Source organism: Heterodontus francisci, chromosome 4, assembly GCF_036365525.1.
Source record: "Heterodontus francisci isolate sHetFra1 chromosome 4, sHetFra1.hap1, whole genome shotgun sequence".
In the NCBI taxonomy this organism is placed as follows: domain Eukaryota; kingdom Metazoa; phylum Chordata; class Chondrichthyes; order Heterodontiformes; family Heterodontidae; genus Heterodontus; species Heterodontus francisci.
In genome coordinates this window covers 73,995,142-74,016,831 of record NC_090374.1, presented here as the reverse complement: position 1 = coordinate 74,016,831, position 21,690 = coordinate 73,995,142, and the positions used below count along the sequence as shown (strand labels likewise).

The 21,690-nt window shown below is 43.8% G+C and overlaps 1 protein-coding gene across 10 annotated transcripts in view; it reads left to right on the top strand.

Moving 5' to 3' along the window:
• kiaa0825 (KIAA0825 ortholog) overlaps positions 1-21,690 on the top strand; it is a 743,480-nt gene that overhangs the window by 140,513 nt on the left and 581,277 nt on the right. For all 10 annotated transcript variants that reach the window (XM_068029705.1, XM_068029704.1, XM_068029699.1 and 7 more), the window contains one exon: positions 849-1,518. In XM_068029705.1, the coding sequence (XP_067885806.1) occupies positions 849-1,518 (670 nt within the window). The remainder of the gene's footprint in view (positions 1-848; positions 1,519-21,690) is intronic.

The following is a 21,690-nucleotide window of genomic DNA, read 5'->3' as shown; positions in this document are numbered from 1 at the left end:
TTAAGTGCACACTGGCTATTCATCTTTCAGGACCACTACAACTAAACTTAATGTTCTCGTTGCGCATCATATACATCCACATGTACTTTCCATATTGGGCTACTAAATTGAAATAGGAATCATGGCATGCTCATGATTCTGCAATGCATTATGTTGCCTGTTCTTGCCATACTATTATGATGACACTGAGCAGAAGTCGGGCATTTCCCGATAGAGAGGGAGGAAATATCAGTGGGAAACTCAGCTAAGACTGTGCTTATGCACATTGGTTCAAAGCAGCAATTGTGGAGCCTGGAATTACGCTGCCTATTCATTCTCTCAACAGTGTCTTCTGTACTGGAGAAAAAATAGAAAAATTAGTTGCCCAAAAGAGCTGAGAAAACAGCATCCCCAGAGAAAAAAAGGATTTAAAAAAATGAAGTAAATGGGTTAATGACTGCATTAAGGCAGCGCAGTCAGAAATGTACACAAAATAGCGTCCGAAAGAAATTAAGTCCCTTGTGTGAATTTCCTGCTCTGCAATAAAGACACCTTCAAGATCAAGTAGTGGGAATTTTCTTTCAAAATACCATATGAGTAAATGATACAAAATGTAATCTTTACCTTTTGCTCTAAATCAACTGCAGATTTATAGCTGGAGAAGATTTTTGAAACCATTGTATAAAGTGGTATTCCCACTGCATTCGAATAATCTTAAAGTTGCTTGAGGTACAATATCTATCTTGTACTGTGAAGCTCTAGTTGCTGATACAGATATTATTATACCTGTCAAGAACAAGTTACCGCTGATGTCAGTTCTGCTGTTATCCATGATATTTATTCTTGTCACATGTTTTCTTTACTACAAGCTTCATTTTCTGAAGACAGAGGAAGGCCTGGAAGAAATGGTCATGCAGCTACTCCTGGATCTCTCTGCTGAGTGTGGCGTTGTATTTCCATTGAATTCATGTGGAACTTCATTTCATGTTCCTTCTACTACTTCAGTTCATACTGTTGAGGTCAATGACTCTCTTGATGTTCTGTCTGTGTGGGATGACGTGAGGTTACATCTTCGCAGGTTTTTAATTGATAAACTTCAAAATTGTCAAGAAATAAATAATGTGCTTCCAAATATTCAATTCAAGGCACAGTGTCTTCAGCAACTTCTATTTTTGTATCCAGAAACGGAAGTTCTAACCAAATATCAAAATATCCAGTGCAAATCTGTGCAAGATCTGCTACAGAATAATGGCTTGACCAACACCGTTGAGATCAGTTTTGACAAAGTGGCTCATGGGTTTGAAAACGTGATTCCTGTGGTGTGTACTATGATGAGACAAGATCTGTATGCTTTACGTATACTTGTGGAGGATTCTAAAGTACTGAAGTTTATTAATGATGCATACCTACGGAATATTGCAGAAGACCTCAACATTGTCATCGAAAAACTTTGTGAGCAACAGCTGAGAAAAAATGTGCAACTTTTGGCGAAGACGAGCAAAAGCTTAAACAAACAAAAGGAAGCAGTACAGTCTGTGGGTCAGTGCCTTCTGTTGCTATTTACTTTGGCAGAAAGAGCTTTAATCTGTTTACTGGTTGTGCAAATAGTTACATATTTATTTGTTTATTTAAATCAATGCTTACTACATTGTCAGCCTTGGCTCAGTGGTTGCACTCTCCCTTCTGAGTCAGAAGGTTGTGGGGTTCGAGACCCACTCCAGGACTTCACCACATATTCTAGGCTGACAATTCACTGTAGTACTGAAGGAGTGCTGCATTGTCGAAGGTGGTGTCCTTTGGATGAGACATTAAACTGAGGCTATGACTGTCCTCGCGAGTTGTCTAAAAGGATCCTTTTCCTTTTTTCCTCCTTACTCCCATCATCCACAGGCATGATGGAACTCCTTCTGTAGTGTAAGGAGAGGTTGGAAAAGTTAAGACTTCTCCTTGGAACAGAGAAGATTAAGCTCTGACCTGAAAGAGATTTCAAGATGAGAGGTTTTGATAGAGTAAATAGGGAAAAGATATTCCCTCTGTGAATGGGTCAATAACTGGAGGTAATTGATTCAAAATTATTGAAAAAAGATCTAGAGGAAAGATGAGGAGAAATATTTTTACTCAGAAATTTGTCAGGATCTGGAACCCTCTACCTGAAAAGATGGTGGAAGCTGATTCCATAAAACACCTGCGTGATTATGTTAATTTTACTAACAATTCTCTTAAACGGTTATCTGATCTATACATCACCTTTAATTTGCTTTTTAGTTTAAATTTAGATGTTCTGACTAGCTGACTTGAACTCATTCAAGAAATTATTTTTACATATAACACTTTTGTTATTAGATGACGTACAGCTTTGTTGATGAGCTTTTACTGTATATTTACTCTTTTTATAACTGCTATAATTTGTTACTGTGCTGTGTGGAATACACAGATATATACAAGGAGCAAATGAACCAAATGCAATGGCGATCCAGGGTACTCTATACCTCAATAGCTGACTGAAAAATTTCCTTTGCAACAACCCGTATCAGTCTTGTGATCAAACAACTTGAGAGTACCTGTGTCAGCTTATCGCAATTGGTAACATTCTTGATTCAAGGTCAGAAGGTTGTCAGGGATTTTCCTGGTGTCCAGCCCAACCTCCTTCCTACACTAATTTCACAAAAAGATAGGATGTTGCTGCTGCGTAATGGTTACTGCGATTATTAACATAAGAGTTGACTATAATTGTATAAAGATTTAGATCTTCTCTCAAATTTGGCTTCAAATTCCTGGACTTCTCTCAACATCAAGAAGATGCTTCTGCTGTGGACTACATTGACTATACCATAAGACCCAACTTCTGTGTCTGATATGCTACTCTTTTGCAATATTTAAAGTAATTTTGATCAGTTTATTGCCTTTCCTCCAATACCGCTGTGACTGAGAGACTTCAGTCCCCTGCTGAATCTGTGACTGGCCACTGGTTATACTGGTGTTTCAGCTTCAGTCTATTCCTGGCCAGACAATCATTCGCTTGAGCTGAAAAGCAAACCTCTGATGCTTCTGGTTTTTATGGTGTCCTCCAACATCATCATCATCATCTTTCTAATTCTGCTGAGATGAGAGTGACTGCCCTTGACCTCAAGGTAGCATTTGACTGAGTAAGGCATCAATGAGGTCTAGCAAAATTGAAGTCAATGAGAATCGGGGGAAAGCTCTCTACTGGTTGGAGTCATGCCTAGTACGGAAGAAGGTGGTTGTGATTGTTGGAGCAAAACATCTAAGCCCCAGGACATGGCTGCAGGAGTGCTTCAGGACTCCATCATAAGGTCAGAAGTGGTGATGTTCATTGATGATTGCATAATGTTCAGTGCCATTCGTGACTCCCCAGATACTGAAGCAGTCAGTGTCCACATGCAGCAAGACCCAGACAACATTCAGGCTTGGGGTGATAAATGACAAGTAATATTTGCTGCACACAAGTGCCAGGCAATGATCATCTCCAACAAGGGAGAATCCAACCATCTCCCCTTGACATTCAATGTCATCACCATCTCTGAATCCCCCACCTTCCACATCTTGGGAGTTACCATTCACCAGAAGCTTAATTGGACGACCCATATAAATACTGTGACTACAAGAGCAGTTCAGAGGCTGGGAACTCTGCAGTGAGTAACTCAACTCCCGACTCCCCAAAGCCTAGTCACCATCTACATGGCACAAGTTAGCAGTGTGATGGAATACTGTCCATCTGCCTGGATGAGTGCAGCTCCAACAACACTCGAGAAGCTCAACACCATCCAGGAAATTCTGCTTCAGCAATGTGTCTTATTAAAACCTCCATATCAATGTCTTGGTTTCTGTTGGGTGACCAAGGTTTCTCTTTAATATAAAAGAAAAACAGAAAGCGCCCAACATGTCTCGCAGCATCTGTGGAGAGAGAAACAGAATTAATGCAGACCAGGTCTGTGACCTTTCATCAGAACTGGCAAAGGTTAGAAATGTAATAGGTTTTGAACAAATGAAAAGGGAGGGAGGTGCGGGGGCAAGAACAAAATGGAAGGTGTGTGATAGGGTGAGTGGCAGAGGAGAATAAATGATAAAACTGTCATGGAATAAAAGGCAATGGGAGATCTAATAGTTGTATTAAGAGACAAAACATTAATCCAGAGAGAGTGTTAGTTTAGTTTTTAGTTTAGTTTAGAGATACAGCACTGAAACAGCACCTTTGGCCCACCGAGTCTGTGCCGACCATCAACCACCCATTAATACTAATCCTACACTAATTCCATATTCCTACCACATCCCCACCTGTCCCTATATTTCCCTACCACCTACCTATACTAGGGGCAATTGCTAACGTCCAATTTACGTATCAACCTGCAAGTCTTTGGCATGTGGGAGGAAACCGGAGCACCTGGAGGAAACCCACGCAGACACAGGGAGAACTTGCAAACTCCACACAGGCAGCACCCAGAATTGAACCCGGGTCGCTGGAGCTGTGAGGCTGCAGTGCTAACCACTGCGCCACTGTGCCGCCCACAATGGCAGAATAATGAACAGCTCTGTCTGAAAGCAAAAACATGCAAAACAAGTTTAAGACAGGCACATGGTTAAAAATAAAATAAAATTTGTAAAAAATGGCAGTCATGTTCTGAAATTGTTAAACTCAATGTTGAGTCCAGAAGGCTGTAGAGTGCCTAATCGGAACATGAGGTGCTTTTCCTCGAGCTTGCATTGAGCTTCACTGGAACACTGCAGCAGGCCAAGGACAGAAATGTGGGTGCGAGAGCAGGGTGGTGAATTAAAATAGCAAGCAACTGGAAGCTCGGGGTCATGCTTGCACACTGAGTGGAGGTGTTCCGCAAAACTGTCACCCAATCTGCATTTGGTCTCCCCAATGTGGAGGCGACCACCTTGTGAGTGACGAATACAGTATACTAAATTGAAAGAAGTACAAGTAAATCACTGCTTCACCTGGAATGAGTGTTTGGGACCTTGAATGGTGAGGAGAGAGGAGTTAAAAGGGCAGGTATTACACCTCCTGTGATTTCATGGGAAGGTGCCATGGGAAGGGGATGAGGTGTCAGGGGTGACAGAGGAGCAGACCAGGGTGTCACGGAGAGAACGATTCCTTCGGAATGTTAACAGGGGAGGGGAGGGAATTATGCCTTGCTCAGGGCCGAGTTGAGCTCTTAAAGTTCTCTCAATTGATACCAAAGTTCAATGAGGGGGATGTGGAAGCATTTTTCATCTCTTTTAAAAAGCTTGCCAAACAGTTGAAGTGGCCAGCAGAGGGCTGGACTCTGCTTCTGCAAAGTAAATTGACAGGAAAAGCCCATTAGATTTATTCACTGTTGCCTGATGAGAGTTCACCAAACTATGAGATGACCAGAAATGCTATCCTGTGCGCATATGAGCTGGTACTGGAGGCGTACCACCAAAAATTCCGAGCTGTCAAAAGCAGCCGGAACAAACTTACATCAAATTCAAAAGGGTTAAGCAACTTGCTTTCGATCGATGTATATGGGCCCTTAAGGTAGAGCCCACCTATGAAAACCTGAGAGAGGTGATCCTTTTTGAGGAATTCAAAAATTTACTTCCCCTTTACATAAAAACCCACGTGGAGGAACAAAAAGGTTCCAAGAGTCAGGCAGGTGGCAACCCTGTCTGATGATTATCGGCCTGTCCGCAAGCCCTTGCCCCAAGGAAAACCCTTTCCTAGTCACCTTCAAAAACCTGAAAAGAATAGCAGGTGGGGAGGGTGATAGAAGGATAAACAGCCATGGGCGTGAAAGGAGAGCTGGAAATACAGGGGGCCCCCTCAGGCCAAAAAGGACAGTGCTAAGAACAGGAGTGATGGCCAAAAGCCTGTGTGTTTCCACTGTAACAAGGCAGGTCACCATCGAGCCGACTGCTGGAAGTTACGGGGAAAACCCATGCGATGAGTCAGGAAAAGGGACCCTGATGGAAAGCACAGCAGACTAGGCTGTAGCTCTAACTGGCGGTAAGTCCCAGTAAACATACCACTGTGAGTGTGGGAATCCCTGAGAGTTACCAGGATTTTGTGTCCAGTTTGTGCAGTTTGGTCTGCACTGAAGGCTGCTGAGTCTGGTGAGAAGGAGTTTTAAGGGTTAATTTCCATCTAAAGTCTAGTATTTTCTTCAATTTAGCAGTGAACTAAAAATTACTCCTTTAGTTAAGAGAAGTTAAGTTTTATTCCAGCCTTAAAACAGGGGTTTACAAGCTGTCTGGGAGCAGCTACAGCTAGTTACTTAGGTTGCAGGATTAAACTGGTTTTCAGAAGCTTGAATCAGTTATTTTTCAGAAAGTATAAAAGCAGAGTTTCCTCAGTGCTCCTTCATCGACACGGAGTGCTGCTTTGAGTTCACAGCGTGTAAAGTGGGAGTTTGGTGAGTGAGGGGGTTCGCTGAGGGAGGTGCTCCTGTCTTTCTTTTTCTACCTTTTGTCAGGTTCCAGTAGCTGGCTGTTACTTTGGTACAGGGGAAGAAGCTGATTGGTGAGTAACTGATAAGTTATTCTACTTATTCTAATTGTAATAAATAGTTTTTAAAGTTATGGTATGGCAGGTCAGCTCAGCCAAGTGAAATGTACATCCTGCGGTATGTGGGAAGTCATGGACACGCCATGTGTCCTAGACGAATACATGTGCCGGAAGTGTCATCAGCTGCAGAAGTTTGAGCTCCAGGTTTCGGAACTCAAGCGGTGGCTGAAATCACTGTTGTGCATCTGTGAGGCGGAGGACTACGTAGATCGCACATTTAGGGAGGTGATCACACCACAGGTTAGGGGCATGCAGGCAGAGAGGGAATGGGTGATCGCTAGATAGTCTAAGAGAACAAGGCAGGCAGTGCAGGAGTCCCCTGATCTACCTTGCTTGCTAATTGGTTTTCCATTTTGGATATTAGTGAGGGCGATGTTTCCTCAGGGGAGTGCAGACAGAGCAACGTCCGTGGCACCACGGTTGGCTCACTGGCACAGGAGGGGAGGAAGAAGAGTGGAAGAGCAATAGTAATAGGGGATTCGATAGTCAGGGGATTAGACAGGCGTTTCTGCGGCAATAAACATGACTCCAGGTTGGTGTGTTGCCTCCCTGGCCAAGGTCAAGGATGTCATGGAGCAGCTGCAGGACATCCTTCTGGGGAAGGGTGAACAGCCAGAGGTCGTGGTTCACATTGGTACCAATGACATAGGTAGGGGAAGAGGATGAGGTCCTAACAGCGGATTTTAGGGAGTTAGGAAGGAAATTACAAAGCAGAACCTTAAGCACAGTAATCTCAGGATTACTCCCAGTGGCACGTGCTGATGAGCATAGGAATAGGAGGATTGATCGATTGAACATGTGGCTGGAGAATTGGTGTAAGAGGGAGGGCATCAGATTTCTGAGACATTGGGATTGGTTGTGGGGCAGGTGGGACCTGTACAAGATGGACGGGCTACACCTTAACACGACCAGAACTAATATCCTCGCAGGGAGATTTGTTAGAGCTGTTGGAGAGGGTTTAAACTAGCTTGTCCGGGGTATGGGAACCTGAATCATATTGGAAGGAAGTAAAGCTGGTAACAGGAAATAGAAAAGTAGCAAGCAACATTAGAAGGCAGGCAAAACAAAGGCGAGCATCAACTAGGCTTAGAATGCAGAATAATGTCAAGAAGACGAGGTTAAGGGCACTCTACCTGAATGTACGTAGCATTTGCAACAAGGTAGATGATTTAAAGGCTCAAATAGAGGTTAATGGGTATGATATGATTGCCATTACGGAAACGTGGCTGTAGGGTGACCAAGACTGAGAACTGAATATCCAAGGATATTTGACAATTCGGAAGGACAGGCAAAAAGGAGGCGGTGTTGCGCTTATGATAAGGGATGTGATCAGTACATTAGCAAGGTAGGATCTCCGATCAGAAGAACATAATGTGGAATCTGTTTGGCTGGAGCTAAGAAACAGCAAGGTGCAGCAAACATTGGTAAGAGTTGTTTATAGGTCACCCCACTGTTTACGAAGGGAGAAAACAGGTAACTACAGACCTGTTAGCCTTACATCAGTAGTAGGGAAAATGCTGGAATCTATTCTAAAGGATGTGACAAATGGACACTTGGATAATAATGATCTGATTGGGCATAGTCAACAAGGATTTATGAATGGAAAATCATGTTTGATGAACCTGTGGGAGTCTTTTGAGGATGTTACTACCAGAATTGATGAATGGGGAATCAGTGGACGTAGTATACTTGGATTTTCAGAAGGCTTTTGATGAAGTTCCCCACAGGAGGTGGGGAAAGTTAAAGCACATGGGATGGGAGGTAATATACTGGTATGGATTAAAGATTGGTTAACAGGCAGAAAACAGACAGTAGGAATAAATGGGTCATTCTTGCGTTGGCAGACTGTGACTAGCGGGGTACTGCAAGGATCAGTACTTGGGTCCCAGCTGTTCACAATATATATCAATGATTTGGATGTGGGGACCAAATGTAATATTTCCAAGTATGCGGATGACACAAAACTAGGTGGGAATGTGTGTTGTGAGGAAGATGCAAAGCGGCTTCAAGGGGATTTGGACAGACTTAGTGAGTGGGCAAGAACACGGTAGATGGAACATAATGTGGTAGAATGTGAGGTTATCGACTTTGGTAGGAGGAATCGATGTGCAGAGTATTTCTTTAATGGTAAGAGATTAGAAGGTGTAGGTGTACAAAGGGACCTGATTGTCCTCGTCAATAAGTCACTGAAAGCTAACATGGAGGTGCAGCAAACAATTGAGAAGGTTCATGGTATGTTAGCCTTTATCATAAGAGGATTTGAGTACAGGAGTAGTATTACGACCAGGTGAGAAAGGTGTCTAGGGGTCCCTCTCAGCCATCACCTGGTCTTACCGTAACAGGGTTTAATTTTAACCACACCGTGTTTTTAGCTCCCCCTTGGTGAATCCTTGTTCACCACTTTTCAATTATAAGGCAAAGAAACCAGCACAAACAGTCTTTGTTAGGTTTAAAGAAGAAAAGCTGAAATTCATTAAACTTAAACTTAAACTCTAATTCGGTTAACACCTATGGATACACGACGCGCCCATGCTAGCATGCATACGTGATACACCCATGCAAATAGAGAACAAAAACAGCAGAAGAAAAATGAAGTGGAAAAGTTTGAGGCAATAAAGAGTTTTTGTTATTGTTCTTTGAGCTCGCTGTAGAGTCCTGGATTGTAGGTAGATCTTGCTTTTCGTTGGGGCCCAATATTCTTCTTAAACCTCATTCGCTGTCGGAGACTTTTCTGTCTTGGGGTTCATGTGTCTTCAGTGGATTCAGAAGCTTGTGAAAAAGAAATGGGAGCAGACAGGAGAGATCTTCTCAGTCCAGGAGCAAATAGACTTTCTCAGTTCAAACTGTTTGTACAATTCAGGAAAACCCAGGTTGCCAAGCAGGTTAGTCATGTGACTAACTGTTCTGACCACGTCTTGGATTGTATCACCTTAGCAGTCTCTGGAATGCTTCTCTTACACACAATACCTGGTGATCAAGGCCCATTGTGGGTTGAATGTGTCAGGGACTGGTCCTTTGTCCTTCCAATCTGTTAATATGCAAATGTCTTTTCCAGCCATGGCTGATCTGTTTAACAAGTCCTTTCTTCACTCCAGTAACAGTTTAAAATCAATATTCATGACAAAATTAATGTGCCTCATTCTTGGCAGTTGGGGGCCTAGCATGACAAGTAGCAAAGTCTTGCTTTATTTATATGGAACCTTGGTTAGACTGCACCTGGAGTACTGTGTGCAGTTTTAGTCCCCTTCCCTTAGGAAGGATATTATTGCATTGAGGGAGTGCAACGAAGATTCACCAGACTTGTTCCTGGGATGGTGGGACTGTCCTATGAAGAGAGATTGGGGAAACTGGGCCTATATTCTCTAGAGTTTCAGAGAATGAGAGGTGATCTCATTGAAACCTACAAAAAGGGACAGACAGAGTAGATGCAGGTAAGATGTCTCCCCTGGTTGGGGAGTCTAGAACCAGCGGACACAATTTCAAAATTAGGGGGAAGCCACTTAGGACAGAGATGAAGAGAAATTTCTTTATTCAGAGGGTTGTGAATCTTTGGAACTCTCTACCCCAGAGGGCTGTGGAAATTCAGTCATTGAGTATGTATAAAGCAGAGATAGACAGATTTCTAAATACCAATGACATAAAGGGATATGAGGATAGTGTTGGAAAAAGGCATTGAAGTGGATGATCAGCCATGATCGTATTGAATGGCGGAGCAAGCTCGATAGGCTGAATGGCCTGTTCTTGCTCTGGTGTTCATCTTGTCCTGGAGCCTTATCCACTTTAAGTAAAGACAGCATATCCAATACCACCTCCGTATTAATTTTAAACACTTCTAGTGTCTGAGGTGCCTCCTCTTTCACCATTGCCTGGGTTGCATCTTCCTTAGTAAAGGCAGATGCAAAGTATTCATTTAATACCTCAGCTATGCCCTCTGCCTCCATGTACAAATCCCCTTTTTGGTCCCTAATCGGCCCCACTCCTCCTTTTACCACCCTTTTGCCATTTGTATGTCTACAGAAAACTTTGGGATTCACTTTTATGTTAACTGCCAGTCTCTTTTCATACCCTCTCTTTGCTTCTCTTATTTGCTTTTTTCATTTCCCCTTTGAACCTCCTATATTCAGCCTGGTTCTCAATAATATTTTTACTTGGCATCTGTCGTAAGCAGACTTTTTCTTCTTTATCTTAATCTCTATCTCTTTTGTCATCCAGGTAGCTCTGGATCTGTTTACCCTACCGTTCCCGTTCGAGGGAACATACCTTGACTGTACCTGAACTATCTCTTCTTTGAAGATAGTCCATTGTTCAGCTACCATTTTTCCTGCCAACCTTTGATTTCAATTTATTCGTCCCAGATCCGTTGGCTTTCCCCAGTTAATTATTCTTACACTGGATCGTTCTTTCTCCTTTTCCATAGTTGCCTGAACCTTATGGTATAATTATCACTGTCCCCTCAATGTCCTCCTACATACACGTGATCCACTTGGCCCACCTCATTCCCAAGAACCAGGTCTAGCAGTGCCTCCTTTTTTGTTGGACTAGAAGCATAGTGCTGCAGAAAATTTTTCTGAAAGCATTCTCGGAACTCTTACCCCTCACTGCCCTTTACACTATCCCAGTCTATGTTTGGATTCTCAAAGTCCCCCATTTTAACTACCCTAGAACTTTTGCACCTCTCTGTAATTTCCTTGCAAATTTGTTCCTCTGCATCCTTCCCACTAGTTGCTGGCCTATGGACAACACCGAGCGATGTAACTACACCTTTTTTGTTCCTTAGCTCAAGCCAAGTAGATTCTGTCCTTGAACCCTCTGGGACATCATTATTCTCCAGCACTGCAATGTTCTCCTTAATCAATATCGCCACCCCTCCCCGTATTTTCCCTTTCCTATCTTACCTGAACACCTTGTATTCAGGAATATTTAACACCCAGTCCTGCCCTTTTTTGAACCAGGCCTCTGTTATAGCCACAACGTTATATTTCCACATGGCAATCTGTGCCTGTAACTCACCAATCTTATTAGTGTTATGAAAGTGCTACTACTTTTTTTGTTAAGTATATGTTTTGAGGACTGAAATTTAAATTGTGAAGATGGATTCATTGGAAGGCTAAAGATTTCATAGAAACTGGATTTTGCTCTGTCATTGACAGTTCATTGAAAGGACAGTGAGATGTTGTTTGAGAAACAGCCTAGCTGGAAGTCATGTGCTTTAAACAACAGAAGCCTTGGTGACCTGTGGATGATGTTTACAGAGAAGTGACTGGTCAAGATTTGTAGGGGTTAGGAGGCTTGACTCTTGAGATATTGTTTTTGGTTTCACTTTGGACGTTGTGTTGGTGTGGGAACTGTTTCGAGGACAGTTGGAGAAAGCTGGCCATGAGAACAGCCACCATCAGCTCACCCTTTTCCATCTCTTTGAGAACTTACTGAGAATCAAGTGTAAGAAATAGAGAAACTGATGCTGCATTTTTTCTGAAAAGCCGGCCAGAAACTTCTGATGCCACATTTTTCCTGGAAAGCCTGCCAAACCGATCCTCAACGTCACCTGAAAAGAACTGCTCTAGAAAGATCCCAGTTACAGCCATCTATGTGTATTTGGGGCACCAGACCAAAAAGGGACAACTAACATCTTTCCACATTTTTGTTTCTTCAAGAATTAGCAAGTATTTGGTCAAAGTATTTTTTTTTTTGCCTTTTTATGTAACAGACCTCTACAGGGAGAATTTCTGTATTTTTTTCAGTGTGTGTGTGAGGTTGTGTGTGGGGAATTTAAAAGGGTGAACTTTCATATTTCATCTGTGTGTTAATGCTTTGCTCGTTACTGGTTAAGTCTTGTTTTCTAATAAACTGATAATTGTGTTGTTTTTGAAAGAAACCTTGTTGGTGCATTTGATTCTGGGATAAAGAGTAGAGGAAATGATTAACTGCATTGGTAACTGAGTAAATATTTTAAAAAATATATGTTGTGACCTGTGGAGAAGTGGAACTAGAAAAGAGAGTGCACTCCTCCCGCCTCGGTCGTAACATTAGCAACACTCCATACATTTGCATACATGCACATTAACCCTGATTTAGACTTTATTACTTTCTCCCTTATTCTGACCCCAACTAATAATTTACCATTCCCTACTCTAGTGCTATCTATCTCTCCCAGTATTCTGTGCACCTTGGTATTCCTCTCTGATATTTCCTACTGGTTCCCACACCCCTGCCAAGTTAGTTTAAACCCTCCTCTATAGCACAAGCAAACCAGGACCTCAGGACCACCAAGTTCAGCCTGAAGCCAGCGGAGTCACCAAAATCCACTGTACACCCCTCTTTATTGCTCCGGACATTTGCGCCACACAAGTGCCAGGCAATGACCATCTCAAACAAGAGGGAATCTAACCATCTCCCCTTGATGTTCAGTGGCGTTACCATCGCTGAATTCCCCACTATCAACATCCTGGGGGGTTACCATTGACCAGAAACTGAACTGGACCAGCTACATAAATACTGTGGCTACTGGAGCTGGTCAGAGGCTGGGAATTCTGTGGCGAGTAACTCGCCTCTTGTCTCACCACTGCTTGTTCATCATCTACTGAGCACAAGTCAGGAGTGATGGAATACGCTCCACTTGCCTGGATGGGTGCAGCTCCAATAACATTCAAGAAGCTCGACACTATCCAGGACAAAGCAACCTGCTTGATTGGCGCCTCATCCACCACCTTCAACATTCACTCCCTTCACCACTGATGCACAGTAACAGTACCATCTACAAGATGCAGTGCAGCAACTCACCAAGGGTCCGTCCAAACTCATGACCTCTCCACCTAGAAGGACAAGGGCAGCAGATGCATGGGAACACCACCTGCAAGTACCCCTCCAAGCCACACACCATCCTGACTTGGAACTATATTGCCATTCCTTCACTATGGCTGGGTCAAAATCCTGGAACTCACTTCCTAACAGCACTGTTGGTGTACCTACACCCCAAAGACTGCAGTGATTCAGGAAGGCAGCTCACCACCATCTTCTCAAGGGCAATTAGGAATGGGCGATAAATGCTGGCCTAGCCAGCGACGCTCACATCCCATGAATGAATAAAACATACTCTGATCTGACCAATCTATCCTTCCCCACTCTGTAACCTATTTGTGTGTGCATGTGTACCTCGAATGTGTGTCTGTGTATGTGAAAGTTGAAGCGTAATTATTTTACTTAGAACAGTTTAAATACAATAAAGCTAATCACTTTCTTTGTTAAACTCGAGAAAACCAGTCCGATTGGTTCTTTTTATGATTACAGCATTTAAGTAGTTAAACACTGACTGAATTAGCAAGTATATACACTTTAAAAAGGAAATAAAGCTGTTTGGTGGAACAAGGAGAGGGACGAGAGGGGAGCCCTTCCACCCCTCCTCACCTGATCGTAACAGAGGGCCTCAGAGTAATTAAGATGGTCAATGTCGCGCCAACAGTTCCCAGTGAAAAGATCAAGAGTGGATAAGAGGCAAGAGTGAGGGTTCCAGGTGGAGGGAGAATACTGGAAGCAGGTGAATGGGTCCGCTGGTCAGGTGGAGGACTCCTGGCCAAAGAAGTGAGCCCAGAGGGGAAGGCGATGGAAGAAGAGCTCAATGTAATGTCAAGTGCAAAATTCTTTGAGGTGGGGATGTAAGGGAATAAAACTGAGTCCTTTGCTGTGGACAGATCATTCAGTGTTAGGGGAAGGTCAGAGGGTATTGTGAATACTCGGCAAGGGGTGAGAGTATGAGAAGGGATGGGGTCAGAGGGAAGCGAAGGGGAAGAAAAATCTGGAGGGGCATTGGACCCCATGAGTTGCTGGAGCTTGTGTTCCTTAACACCTGAAAGGAAGAGAAAAGGTTTTTTGTTAAAGCATCAGATAAGACGAAGGGTGAGATGAAACTGCAGAGCAGAACAGCTTTAAGATGGGATGAGTTGGTGCTTCTGGAGAGAGAGGTTGAGTGTGTACATGTGGCAGCGCATGGCACTAAGTGTGGATTTCAGGATGCAGCGAGAACAGCAGTCTGAGAAACGTTGTATGTCCCTGAAATACCTGTAATCCAGGGGGGATTCAAAACATGAACAATGGAATTTCAGTTGGAATCCACGGTGAATAAGTTTAGTTTAGTTTAGAGATGCAGCACTGAAACAGGCCCTTCGGCCCACCGAGTCTGTGCCGACCATCAACCACCCATTTATACTAATCCTACACTAGTCCCATATTCCTACCACATCCCCACCTGTTCCTATATTTCCCTACCACCTACCTATACTAGGGGCAATTTATAATGGCCAATTTACCTACCAACCTGCAAATCTTTTGGCTGTGGGAAGAAACTGGAGCACCCGGAGAAAACCCACGCAGACACGGGGAGAACTTGCAAACTCCACACAGGTAGTACCCAGAATTGAACCTGGGTCGCTGGAGCTGTGAGGCTGCAGTGCTAACCACTGCGCCACCGTGGTGATTACTAACAGCAGGAACAGCTAACCTCAGTCTGTGCTGAATCAGCACAGACTGTTATGCACTCAATGCTGTAGACTTGATAAATCAGGCATTTATAATTAAGGTTTGACTGATCGGTCCTTACTCTGTTGGAGTTGGAGCTGAGGGTGATGTGGCTGTGAAAACAAGTTTTGGTAGACACCTTATCAAACACCAGGAGGGAAATGGAAAACAATGAAGGTGAACAAGGTAAAAGAGACAAATGGAAAATCAGTCACAGAAAGAGCAGAACTTCTTCAAGGTAGGCATTCCTGAAAGAGAAGTGGCAGTGAATTAAATACTAAAAGCAAAATACTGTGGATGCTGGAAATCTGAAATAAAAGCAAAGTGCTGGCAATACTCAGCAGGTCTGGCAGCATCTGTGGAGACAGAAACAGAGTTAACGTTTCAGGTCGATGACAGAGACTGAGTGAGACCAGCACCGTTTAAAAGAGCAGCGGCAGCAGGAAGAAGCGAGACTGAGTGGGACCGGCACAGTTTAAAAGTGCAGTGACAGTGGGAATGAGCGAGACTGAGTGAGACCAGCACAGGGAGTGGAGTTTTGAAAAAAAGTAAACCGTAACATCAGAGGAAAGCTGGAAGGTGATTGGTTGGTGAGTAACTGCTGTTAGGGAATAGCTCTAAATTGCTGGCTTAGTAACTAAGGTAAGAAAGGTCTACAGTTTATTTTCATAGATAGTAAGTAGTGTTTTTTAGGGAGTTCTGTAGTAACGAGGACCAGGGAGGAAGGGCCCTAGAGTAATTGGCCTTTTTTTGATCTTAAGCATCTTCCAAAAGGTTTAATTTAAAGGGTTAAGTCATGGCAGGAGAGCTCAAAGCCGTGGTGTGCTCTTCATGCTCTATGTGGAAAGCCGGGAACAATTCCAGTGCCCGGGACCAGCATGTCTGCAGGAAGTGTCTCCAGCTGCAGCTTCTGGAAGTCCGGGTTTCAGAGCTGGAGCAGCGGCTGGGGACACTGGCGCATCCGCGAAGCGGAGAGTATCGTGGATCGCACTTATGGACAGGTGGTCACACCACAGGCTCAGACTCCACAGGCAGGAAGGGAATGGGTGACCACCAGGCAGAGCAAGAGGACTAGGTAGGCACTGCAGGAATCTCTTGTGGCTTCCTATGCAAAACAGATATCCTGCTTTGGATACTGTTGGGGGGAATGGCCTCTCAGGGGAAAGCAGCAACAGCCCAATTCATTGCACCACAGTTGGCTCTGCTGCACAAGGGAGGAGTAAAAAGCATGGGAATGCAACAGTTATAGGGGATTCAATTGTAAGGGGAATAGATAGGTGTTTCTGTGGCCACAAACCAAACTCCAGGATGGAATGTTGCCTCCCTGGTGCTAGGGTTAAGGATGTCTGAGAGCTGTTACAGGACATTCTGAAGGGGGAGGGTGAACAGCCAGTGGTCGTGGTACACATTGGGACAAACAACGTAGGTAAAAAAAAAGGATGAGGTTCTAAAAGCAGAATATAGGGAGTTAAGAAGTAAGTTGAAAAGTAGGACCTCAAAGGTAGTGATCTCAGGATTACTACCAGTGCCACGTGCTAGTCAGAGTAGAAATAGCAGGATATATTGGATGAATATGTAGCTGAAGAGGTGGTGTGAGCGGGAGGGTTTTAGATTCCTGGGACATTGGGACAGGTTCTGGGGGAGGTGGGACCAGTACAAACTGGACAGGTTACACCTGAGCAGGACTGGGATTGATGTCCTAGGGGGAGTATTTTCTAGAGTGGTTGGGAAGGGTTTAAACTAAAATGGCAGGGGGATGGGAACCTTTGCAAAGAGTCACAGGAAGGGGGGTCAAAGACAAGAACAAAAGACAGTAAGGGGAATAAGAAAAGTGATAGGCAGAGAAATCAAGGGCCAGAATCAAGCAGGGACACAGTGAAGAATAGTGGGAAGGGGGCAAGTAATATGAAAAAGACAAGCCTTTAGGCTTTGTGCCTCAATGCGCGGAGCATTCGCAATAAAGTGGATGAATTAATCATGCAGATAGATGTAAACGGGCATGATATAGTCGGGATTACAGAGACATGGCTGCAACGTGACCAGGGATGGGAAATGACCATCCAGGGATATTCAGTATTTAGGAAGGACAGAAAAAAAGTAAAAAGCGGTGGAGTTGCATTGCTGGTTAAAGAGGAAATTAACTCAATAGTGAGGAAGGATATTAGCTCTGAAGATGTGGAATCTGTATGGGTAGAGCTGAGAAATACTAAGGGGCAAAAAACATTAGTGGGAGTTGTATATACTGTAGTGGTGATATTGGGAATGGCATTAAACAGGAAATTAGAGACGCATTTGATAAAGGAACATCTGTGATTATGGGTGATCTTAATCTGCATATAGATTGGGCAAATCAAATTAGTCACAATACCGTAGAGAAAGAATTCATGGAGTGGATACAGGATGGTTTTCTGGACCAATACGTCGAGGAACCAACTAGAGAACAGGCCATCCGAGACTGGGTATTGTGTAATGAGAGAGGAATAATTGACAATCTAGTTGTGTGAGACCCCTTGGGGATGAGCAACCATAATATGATAGAATTTTTCATCAAGATGGAGAGTGACGTAGTTGATTCTGAGACTAGAGTCCTGAATCTTAATAAAGGGAGCTACGAAAGTATGAGGCGCGAGTTGGCTATGATGGATTGGGAAACGTTAGTTAAAGGGATGACGGTGGATAGGCAATGGCAAACATTCAAGGAGCGCATGAAAGAACTGCAACAATTGTTTATTCCTGTCTGGCGCAAAAGTAAAATGGGAAAGGTCGCCAAACCATGGCTTACAAGGGAAATTAGAGATAGCATTAGATCCAAGGAAGCGGCATACATATTTGCCAGAAAAAACAACAGACCGGAGGATTGGGAGCAGTATAGAATTCAGCAAAGGAGGATCGAGGGATTGATTAAGAAGGGGAAAATAGAGTATGAGAGCAAGCTTGCAGGGAACACAAAAACTGACTGTAAAAGTTTCTATAGGTATGTGAAGAAAAAAAGATTGGTGAAGACAAATGTAGGTCCCTTACAGTCAGAAACAGGGGAATTTATTATGGGCAACAAAGAAATGGCTGACCAACTAAATGTATACCTTAGTTCTGTCTTCACAAAGGAGGACACAAATATACCAGAAATGTTGGGAAACACGGGGTTTAGTGAGAGGGAGGAACTGAAGGAAATCAGTATTAGTAGAGAAATGGTGTTGGGGAAATTGATAGGATTGAAGGCTGATAGATCCCCAGGGCCTGATAATCTGCATCCCAGAGTACTTAAGGAAGTGGCCCAAGAAATAGTGGATGAATTGGTGGTCATTTTTCAAGATTCTCTAGACTCTGGAACAGTTCCTACAGATTGGAGGGTAGCTAATGTAACCCCACTATTTAAAAAGGGAGGTGGAGATGAAGCAGGGAATTATAGACCAGTCAGCCTGATGTCGGTAGTGGGGAAAATTCTAGTGTCTATCATCGAAGATTTTATAGCAGAGCACTTGGAGAGCAGTGGTAGAATCGGACAGAGTCAGCATGGATTTACGAAAGGGAAATCATGCTTGACAAATCTACTAGAATTCTTCGAGGATGGAACTAGTAGAGTTGATGAGGGGGAGCCAGTGGATGTGGTTTATTTGGACTTTCAGAAGGCTTTCGACAAAGTCCCACATAAGAGATGAGCGTGTAAAATTAAAGCGCATGGGATTGAGGGTAGTGTATTGCAATGGATTGAAAATTGGTTGGCAGACAGGAACCAAAGAGTAGGAATAAATGGGTCTTTTTCCGAATGGCAGGCAGTGACTAGTGGGTTACCGCAGGGGTCGGTGCTAGGACCCCAGCGATTCACAATATATATTAATGATTTAGATGAGGGAACTAAATGTAATATCTCCAAATTTGCAGATGACACAAAACTGGGTGGGAGGGTGAGTTGTGAGGAGGATGCAGAGAGGCTTCAGGGTGATTTGGACAAGTTGAATGAGGGGGCAAATGCATGGCAGATGCAGTATAATTGGATAAATGTGAGGTTATCCACTTTGGTAGCAAAAGCAGGAAGGCAGATTATTATTTGAACGGCTGTGAACTGAGAGAGGGGAATATGCAATGAGACCTGGGTGTTCTCGTACACAAGTCGTTGAAGGTAAGCATGCAGGTGCAACAGGCAGTAAAAAAAGGCAAATGGTATGTTGGCCTTCATAGTGAGAGGATTCGAGTACTGGAGCAGGGATGTCTTGCTGCAATTATACAGGGCCTTGGTAAGGCCACACCTGAAATATTGTGTGCAGTTTTGGTCTCCTTATCTGAGGAAAGATTAGAATTAGAACATTACGGCGCAGTGCAGGCCCTTCGGCCCTCGATGTTGCGCCGACCTGTGAAACCATCTGACCTACACTATTCCATTTTCATCCATATGTCTATCCAATGACCACTTAAATGCCCTTAAAGTTGGCGAGTCTACTACTGTTGCAGGCAGGGCGTTCCACGTCCCTACTACTCTCTGAGTAAAGAATCTACCTCTGACATCTGTCCTATATCTATCACCCCTCAACTTAAAGCTATGTCCCCTCGTGTTTGCCATCACCATCCGAGGAAAAAGACTCTCACTATCCACCCTATCTAACCCTCTGATTATCTTATATGTCTCTATTAAGTCACCTCTCCTCCTCCTTCTCTCCAATGAAAACCACCTCAAGTCCCTCAGCCTTTCCTCGTAAGACCTTCCCTCCATACCAGGCAACATCCTAGTAAATCTCCTCTGCACCCTTTCCATAGCTTCCACATCCTTCCTATAATGCGGTGACCAGAACTGCACGCAATACTCCAGGTGCGGTCTCACCAGAGTTTTGTACAGCTGCAGCATGACCTCGTGGCTCCGAAACTCGATCCCCCTACTAATAAAAGCTAACACACCATATGCCTTCTTAACAGCCCTATTAACCTGGGTAGCAACCTTCAGGGATTTATGCACCTGGACACCAAGATCTCTGTTCATCTACACTACCAAGAATCTTCCCATTAGTCCAGTACTCTGCATTCCTGTTACTCCTTCCAAAGTGAATCACCTCGCACTTTTCCGCATTAAACTCCATTTGCCATCTCTCAGCCCAGCTCTGCAGCCTATCTATGTCCCTCTGTACCCTACAGCATCCTTCGGCACTATCCACAACTCCACCGACCTTAGTGTCATCTGCAAATTTACTAACCCACCCTTCTACACCCTCTTCCAGGTCATTTATAAAAATGACAAACAGCAGTGGCCCCAAAACAGATCCTTGCGGTACACCACTAGTAACTAAACTCCAGGATGAACATTTGCCATCAACCACCACCCTCTGTCTTCTTTCAGCTAGCCAATTTCTGATCCAAAGCACTAAATCACCTTCAACCCCATACTTCTGTATTTTCTGCAATAGCCTACCATGGGGAAACTTATCAAACGCCTTACTGAAATCCATATACACCACATCCACTGCTTTACCCTCATCCACCTGTTTGGTCACCTTCTCGAAAAACTCAATAAGGTTTGTAAGGCACGACCTACCCTTCACAAAACCGTGCTGACTATCGCTAATGAACTTATTCTTTTCAAGATGGTTATACATCCTGTCTCTTACAACCTTTTCCAACATTTTACCCACAACCGAAGTAAGGCTCACAGGTCTATAATTACCAGGGCTGTCTCTACTCCCCTTCTTGAACAAGGGGACAACATTTGCTATCCTCCAGTCTTCCGGCACTATTCCTGTCGACAATGACGACATAAAGATCAAGGACAAAGGCTCTGCAATCTCCTCCCTAGCTTCCCAGAGAATCCTAGGATAAATCCCATCTGGCCCAGGGGACTTTTCTATTTTCACACTTTCCAAAATTGATAACACCTCCTCCTTGTGAACCTCAATCCCATCTAGCCTAGTAGCCTGAATCTCAGTATTCTCCTCGACAACATTTTCTTTCTCTACTGTAAATACTGACGCAAAATATTCATTTAACACTTCCCCTATCTCCTCTGATTCCACACACAACTTCCCACTACTATCCTTGATTGGCCCTAATCTAACTCTAGTCATTCTTTTATTCCTGATATACCTATAGAAAGCCTTAGGGTTTTCCCTGATCCTATCCGCCAATGACTTCTCGTGTCCTCTCCTTGCTCTTCTTAGCTCTCCCTTTAGATCCTTCCTGGCTAGCTTGTAACTCTCAAGCGCCCTAACTGAGCCTTCACGTCTCATCCTAACATAAGCCTTCTTCTTCCTCTTGACAAGCGCTTCAACCTCTTTAGTAAACCACGGCTCCCTCGCTCGACAACTTCCTCCCTGCCTCACAGGTACATACTTATCAAGGACACGCAGTAGCTGCTCTTTGAATAAGCTCCACATTTCGATTGTCCCCATCCCCTGCAGTTTCCTTCCCCATCCTACGCATCCTAAATCTTGCCTAATCGCATCATAATTTCCTTTCCCCCAGCTATAATTCTTGCCCTGCGGAATATACCTGTCCCTGCCCATCGCTAAGGTAAACCTAACCGAATTGTGATCACTATCACCAAAGTGCTCACCTACATCGAAATCTAACACCTGGCCGGGTTCATTACCCAGTACCAAATCCAATGTGGCATCGCCCCTGGTTGGCCTGTCTACATACTGTGTCAGAAAACCCTCCTGCACACACTG